The sequence below is a fragment of the Fulmarus glacialis genome, unplaced genomic scaffold, assembly GCF_000690835.1.
Source record: "Fulmarus glacialis isolate BGI_N327 unplaced genomic scaffold, ASM69083v1 scaffold18905, whole genome shotgun sequence".
Classification (NCBI taxonomy): Eukaryota; Metazoa; Chordata; class Aves; order Procellariiformes; family Procellariidae; genus Fulmarus; species Fulmarus glacialis.
Window position 1 is genome coordinate 56,562 of NW_009213915.1, and position 7,949 is coordinate 64,510.

At 47.6% G+C, this 7,949-nt stretch overlaps 1 protein-coding gene across 1 annotated transcript in view; it reads left to right on the forward strand.

Moving 5' to 3' along the window:
* CACNA1G (calcium channel, voltage-dependent, T type, alpha 1G subunit) overlaps positions 1-7,949 on the forward strand; it is a gene marked incomplete at its 3' end in the record, with an annotated part of 68,811 nt that overhangs the window by 47,909 nt on the left and 12,953 nt on the right. Inside the window, exons 18-19 of the mRNA XM_009578381.1 lie at positions 3,875-3,975; positions 5,160-5,283. Coding sequence (XP_009576676.1) covers positions 3,875-3,975; positions 5,160-5,283 — 225 coding nt within the window. The remainder of the gene's footprint in view (positions 1-3,874; positions 3,976-5,159; positions 5,284-7,949) is intronic.

Sequence of the window (7,949 nt, forward strand, 5' to 3'; positions counted from 1 at the left end):
ATATAGCCACAACTGGGACATCCGCAGCTGGCTGGTGCCTTTCCCCATGCTCCGAAATATGCCTTCGCTGCAAATCACTAAACCAGACGGATTGGAAAATATTGCTTAGATTAGCAAAATGAGCCCCCAGGTTGCGGAGCTTCCCTTTGTGATTCCCTCCTGATGTTTGGGGAGATGCTTTGCCCCTAAATTAGCCTTGACAAAGTCAGGAAAAAAGTAATTATTTTTTAAATGGAAAAAATAAAATTCAAAACTCCCCCACCAACCAAAGAAGAAAAGAACTCAACTGTTATTCAGATCAAAGTAATCCTAAATATGCCCTTCTGCAACAAAGCTTCACATCTCTCCTTGCTGGCTGGTTTTGATTGCCTCTGCGCAGAAATAAAAGGAAGTGCAAAGGCTTCGTTTGGATCTCCCAGGCTCCTATTATATTAGTGCCACTCGGCTGCCTTCAGTGAGTTTATTCTGAATTTACATCCCTCCGAGGAGCCAGAATCAGGCCCCTGATAGCTCTTCTCTCCAGAAGTACAAAATCAGGGGACTGAAATCTGTTCTTCATTGCATGAATGCAGACAAGGAGAAACTTCATGGAGAGATCGATCTGCTGCCTGATTGTGTTCACGTGGCTGTGACCAAGATCACGGATCTGCTGCAAGGTCTTTTTTGTTCACATCTGCTGGATTTTGAATGCTTTTGGATGCTTTTCTACCCAAATTGCTGAGTGCTTAGAGCAGAAAGTGAGGGAAATATTGAATCTGCAACCAAATGTGTCCCCTCCTCCCCAAATCCTCATTGCACGTTGCAATTGCAGCTCCTTTCCCCGTTGCCTATTGCACTTTTTTTCTGTGGCGTGCAGTCCAGCTGCTCCCCAAACCCTCTCAGCCTGCCCCTGCTGCATATTTAAATTAAATAATCAGGTCCCAAGCACCTCTGTGCAGCTTCCAGCTTGCCTAGAGGTCAGTTGCCACTCGTACAGCATGTTTCAGCTGTTCCCCCCCATCCTTATAATAAATCTTTTATAAATCTACGCCTCTCCCTGACTCCGAGGAGTGCATCAGTCATCTTTTAAAGCCAACTGCCTTTCATCCTGCCCTCAGAACTACATTAATATCTGAAAGTCCTAAAAAAAAAAAAAAAAAGCAGCTATTTATCAGCAGCTATGGGATCGGAGGGCCCTGTCAGCATGCTGCCGGGTGAAGGCAGCACTGCTGCCTGTTAGCGAGCGGCATCACATCACGTCCTGGCCCCTGCCTGCGTCCCGGCAGAGGGAGTTTGGGTGGTCTTAGCTAGGGAGATTTTGTCTAAGTCACTGGTAACTGAATTAAAGGGTAGTTTTCTTCTCCCCCCTCATCTTTATTTATCCTGTCCAGGTGTGTTTTGTGAACAAATAGATATGATTTAAACCACATAATTTATATATCACTTTGAATATAATGCAGGCTTAAGCAGCAATCAGCCTGATTGTAAGCAGTTGATGCGTGTCTGGACCTTGCGGAGAAAGCACTTGATGGGAATTAGGCTGGAAATGCTCGGGGTTTATTTCACAAATATCTTACATTTGGCTCAAATTAACTGAACTGCACTGTTCCACTGGTGGAAATCTGGAGTAATTCCTTTGACTTTACATTTCTGTGGATGAGCTTGGCCCCGTACAAAGCAGCCAGGCTGCAGCCCCTGCTGAGCCGGCCCCGGCCAAGCCCTGGTGCTCGCCCTTACTCTAACACGCTGAATACAGCGACATGATGGAAGATCACTTTTTGCCTTTGTTATCTGATTTAGCCCATGAACTGCAAGCTGCAACAATTAGCCAAACCCCAAAATATCTTTGGCATTAAAATTGGACAAAAGGAATATAAAGAAGCATTCTGTGCTGCTGACGCATTACCATTCACTACAAATCCCCATGATAAATACCAGAACTGCTTTGAATAATAGATACTTCTGGAAACCTTCCAGCTCGCGAAATGAACTGGACCAAGTCGCAGCTATTACTCCATGTCCAGAGGCTGGGGTAGCAATTGTTGTTCTCACTGCAACTTTGAGCAGACACCTGATTTTTATCCATTTATTTATCTTTGTTAAAACTATGGATAATTAAACTAACTGGGCTGCTCTAAGGGATAACAGAACCCCAAGGATGCATGCTCTATTAAATACAGTTTAGGGAGAAGGGAGCAGTTCTAACTCCTTGCCTGGAGTTGGAAAAGGGATGTGAAAACAGTCAAGACGTGGCCAAAACCTACTGGTGTGCCGTGGCGTGGTCTGTGTTTGCGTAGAAGGGGAGGGAAGGACAGATGGCTGAAGGAGAGGGGTAGAAAGATCTAGCTTTTTTTTTTGTTATTCAAACTTTTCTTGTTATTTTCACAAGGTGGTTTTCGTTTTCTGAAGGGTTCAGGTTGTCACCAAGTGCTTTCATTAAAACTGACACTACACTAGCTATTATCCATCGCTAATGAGACCCCTGGCTGAGTGCATATAGGAACAGAAAGCACTTCCTCCATTCCACTCAATTACCCTAACAAATCTCATTTTTACAGTCCAGAGTACCTCCAATTGCTAACAGTTTGGCTCCAAATGAATCCCCCCTCCCTGTTTCTAGGGTAAAATAAATAAAAGTGCCTCAGCCCCGGGGTCCGGGCACTCCTGGGGTGCGAGTTGCAATTTCTGTGCTGTGCTTTTCTGAACATCTGCAGAAGAAAGCTTCAAAAAGCCCGTGCAGCCACGTTCCCACGTGTGTGCACATCCAAGCCCAGGTGGTAGCGGGGAAATAAGGGTAACAAAAGAGCAAGGATTCATTTTTATGTGTCTGTAAATGCAAAGCACTGCACACACCAGTCTGTAGATTTATCTTCTGGTGCTTCAATTTGGAAGGGCTGGGAAAGCCCCAGCACGGTGGGCAAGATGTTTGCCTGATTCTGCTGTTTGTGCACAAGATGCTAGAACTGCAATGTCAATTGGATTAAAGACCCTGACCTCCCCTCGGAGACCTATGGATGAGAAGGTGACAAGACCTAATCCAGAAGCTGTTGCAGCTGGGATGAGGCTTCCCCTCGGCATCCAATTTCTCATGTCTTTAGTTGACCTGTTGGCCAAGGCTTTTACAATCTGCCCTCCTGGCCTTAAACAACCTTGCAGACGGTCTAAAACATAAGTATGTGTGGCTGAGGATGCGCTGTGGTTTCAAGTAGGAATTAATTTGCGGGAGTCAGATGGCCCATGTTCATGCAGAAGGTCAGGCTGGCCATGATGTTCCCTTCTGGTTTTATAATCTCCCATCTAATCCGTTCATGCTGAATGAGAGGCAGATGCTCGCCATTGCGTTCCTGGACCAAAACTCAGGTCCCAAACGATTTCTTTAGCTTTCTAGTGGTGCACAGACATAGGGCTTGGCCCAGCAAGCAGCAGGAAAAATGCTCTCTTTATAACCTCTGACAGGAGCATTATATATTCTTAAAAAAACCCCAAACGACAAAAACCCAACAAAAATACCCCCAAAACCTTAGAAGATTCAGGCAAGCATCTGATGGGTATCTGGAGGGACTGAGGCTGATCAGAGTGGGTTATCAGTCCTCTGGGTAAAGATTTTATTCGCTATGTTTGTCCTCTTGGCTAACTGTGCCAGATGCAGTTACCGTGCAGAGGAAGAAGCAAGACCAAACCCTGCGAGGTTGCAGGGCCAGCACAGCCCTCGCCTTCCCCTGCTCAGCGGGGTCTTTTCTGGGGAGATCATTTTATTTCAGCTTTACTGATCACTTGGAGATAGGTGTTCAGTGAAAAATTGCCCCAAGTCCTTCGCTTGGAAGTTTTAGGGGGTTATTGTTTTAACAGTTCTCTCTCTGTTTTCCTCCCGGTCTGCTGTACGTTTTCCTCCTAGAGCAAAAGGGACCGCATGAAGGCATGGGTACAGGCACGTCTCCCCACCTGCTGCAAAGAGAGAGACTCCTGGTCCATCTACATCTTCGCCCCTCACTCAAGGTAAGGCAGCTCTGCTCGAGCAGTGGCGGCGTGCTGGGCACGGCTGCCCTCGTTACGATGGCTTGCTCTGCCCATCTATCCCAGATGGGTCTCTATATGTCAGTACACAAAACTCCCAGCCCTTCCCCTGCTCCAGTACTACATTGGGGTCACACAGCAAATGGCCGCCGGCTGCAGAGAGCCGCTCCAGGACGGGCATGGCCCTGGCATAGGAGTGTCCAGTAGAGACCCATAGCCCAGAGCATGGCTACAGCTTTATCAAATTCATCGTTTGCTTCGTCAGTGATGCCAGTGCTCTGCAAGTTTTTCACTCGATGGAGCGTGGAGAGTTTGAAGCAAGGGAAAGGGTGCTGCATTAAGCAGATAAATCTGAATTTGCCCCCACTGCACACTTACAACATGGCAAAGGACACTCCTTGACCTCCTAAACCTGCCTGGACTTCTCTGTCCTCTCCCTTCCTCCCTCTCCCAACAACCCCCACAAAACACCCTCTCCTCGCCTGCAGACCCCAAGTTCTGCCCTTCCCAAAGCCCAGCTGCACCGGGGCCATCTGAGGTCCGTGCTCTCCTACATGTTCCTCTGGATGTGCACCCATGCTCAATGAGGGTTCCCCGTGTTTGAGCTGCTGGGTCCTGAACAGCGTTCGAGTTCATTCATACAAAGATTAGAGAGATTTTCAGAAACAGGCTTTGGGAAATGTAATATGGTATTATAAATCCTGGGTCAGTGTACAGCCATCTGTCACAATAAATAGCTTCTGTCCCTTTGTTCCATGTGCGCTCAACCCTTACAGGCTTGCTGGGAGTATTTCTTCCTTTATTTAAGCTAAACCTGAGCACTACGGACCAGGTAGGAGGTCAGATCCAAACCTGGCTGCATGTCCAAGCTGTGAAAGTAGCTGCTCTGTTTCAAATTACCCAAAGCCCCCGATGAACATTGCCAGGGCTTGAAATTTGTGGCCCAGTTCTGTAGCTCGGATTCTTTTCTATTCATACCCCGATCTGCCTGCAGCATGCGGCTCTGCCAGGGAGGGGATTGGGAGATTGCAGCTCATCTGCTTTGCAAACGGAGCGCTCGATTCCCCTGGCATGCGTCGAGCTGCTGCATTTCTCCCCAACCAGTCGAGCATTAATAGCTAGTCTGTGTCTCCTCTTTTTTTTTTTTCTTCCTTCTTTTTTGGCAGATTCCGTCTGATGTGCAATAAAATCATCACACACAAGATGTTTGATCATATCGTCTTGGTGATCATTTTCCTGAACTGCATTACCATTGCCATGGAACGACCCAAAATCGAGCCTCACAGTGCTGTGAGTTTCCGAGGTTAACGTTTTCCTGTGCTCCTCGTGGAGCCAACACCCGTGGCTTGGACCCCACTGCGTGCACTTGGTCTCACTTTCTTTCTCTTTTTTAAATGGGAAGCTGCCAACACACCCTGCGTATCCTTTGAATTAGGCACAGCAACTCTCCTGGTCCCTACCCAGCGTCCTTTCAAAGTACAAGAGCAGAGCTCATGGCCTGCAATATATCAAATATCCCATTTCTGCAAGTACGATCAAGGTTTTAACACATGACATAAGCATGACATCTGTCTCAGTTTCCTTCTCTGATATACCTTCAAACACTTTTCCTCTCTCAACCCAATGTTAGTTTCTTCCATCTGTTCTTCACGGGCACGTATGTGTGGTGTGAAGAGAATGGGGAAACTGTTCATTTCATATTCTTCTCTCCCCTTTGTGTATCAGCTTTGTTGTGACACAAGAAAAACTGAATTGATACATGCACGGTAATGCCATTTCCCCGAACCATTTTGTTTTAATAGACTACGTAAGGATTTCTCAAACCAGACCCTCACAGCACCAACATCCATCCATCAGAGGGGCAGAATCATCCTATTGCTCTTTTATTTTAGAACAGGTTATGGCTGAGAGATATGCTGGGCTCTTGCTGATGTATTGCAAAAGACTGCTCATATCGCAATCGTATAGAATCCTGTTTTATTGCTGTAGGCGTGTCAGGCTGTTCATTTTTGTGGATCTTCAATGTAAGACCTTAAAACCGGAGTCTTGGCTGCTCTGTGCCTATTTTAAGCTTCTAGTAGTCCTCCTTACTGTAATAGTTTGCCCAGTGGTCCCTCCCCTAAATCTTTTTTTTTTCTTTTGGTTATCATGCAGTCGTGGTGCACCAGCTCGCAGCTGCAAGAAGAGAGCAGGACTCCCTGCCGGCCGATCTAGCAGGCGGAAATCACCCTGCTGTTCCCCAAATGGGGCATCCTGAGATTGTCCCTTGAAATCCCAAATGCTTTTTGGAGCCCCTTGCTGTTTCCTCTGAGACTCACCATCCACCAAGGCTGGCTCCAAAAGGAACCATAGTTACACAGAGATGAAGGGAATGGGGTGACATGCATGAGTTGGAGGAGTCCACAGCAAAGAGCTGTAGCATGAAAAACCTCTACTTCGTATATGAGAGGAGGAGGATGAGCTGTGGTGTCCCCGGGCATTGGAAGAGTGCAAAGAGGAAAGGAGACAGGGACTGGTGCGAGGTTCATCAGCATCAGATTATAACCAAAGGAACTAAAATGGGTGACCCAGCGCTGGAGCTGAGCTGGACCTTGGTCTGGGAGCAGCAGGGAGGCGAAGGGGGATGCTGGGCGGTGGGGCAGGGAGCAGGGAGCCAGGAGGAGTGCGTGGGCCCTGCCTGCGCTGATGGAGCTCTCATCTGGAAACTGGGAGTTAGTTTAGCTTGAGTTGTTTAAAATAATTGTACTTTGCTTTCCCGAGCTGTGGATTTTCTAGCTGCTTCAAGCGAGTTCTTTTCCCTGTCCCAGTTTCAGCTGGCTTATCGGAACAGGGGATGCTGTTGCTAGCCAACACGCACTCCCCATTGCAGAGTGTGCGACATGGGCTGGGAAGATTATCCTTCAAAATAGCCACACGCTTGCCGGAGAGGAATGTAATATCCTCAGCCTCTCCTCCATGCTATTGCTGTTTTATCTCCAGCTCCACAAGCAGGTCCCTACCTTCTTTCTCCTGCACACTGCCTACACCTCTACAGCAGTCTTTTGTGTGGCAGTCAGCTAACGGCCGGAGATGTTTCCTATCACAGCTCACGCAATCACAGTGCAGGTCTAGGACCTAATTAATTATGGACCCAGTATGGAAACAAGCTACTCTGTGGTTCCTGAGTCACTTTCAGTAAATCATGATCTGGCAAGCGAGAGAGTTGCCAAGGTGTTTTGTCTTGTTTAAATTGCATCTCATTTTGAGTGAGAGATCTGCATCTCTTACAGGACTGCTCTGTAGGGAGCGGCAGAAATAAATCCAAAATTGTTGTTAGCAGAACTGGCACTGGTTCAATTGTATGCGCACATACATACATGCACACGCATCATCTTTCCTCCAGCCTCTGCCTTCTGCTGTCCATTTCTTAGTGCAGGCAATCAGAGATTGTTCAGGGATTAGGGAAAAGTGTGATTTATTTAATGATCATCATTAAAAAGAAAGGTTTCTGCTAACTACAGATAGGGAACCAGTCCATGGTCTCATCTGTAATCACTAGCTGCTATTGCAGAACAGTGGCAGTGAGGACTGCATGGTCTGGTGGATAGTGCAGGGGACTGCGAGATGAGGCTATTGGGCTTCACGCCCACGTCTAGCCTGTGGCTTTGGGGAAGTGAATCAACCTTTTGGGGGCAGGTCTCAGCTGGTGTAAAGCCCCAGAGCTTCGCTGGCTCTGGTGGAGCTGTGACAACTCATGCCAGCTGCACTTCGGTGTCCCATGGGTCCTGCTTGCCTTGTAGCACAGCCACTGTAATATTGACTTGATTTCTAGGAGAATTGGGAGCTCAGTGATATTTGCACTGTGCGGTGATGTCCGCAGGTGAAGGGCAGATAGAGATTTGTCAAGCATGCTCCAAGGCGGGGGAGATCTCCCTGTTTCTGCTGGGAGGGGAGGGGTTGGGGGCAGATGGGGGGGA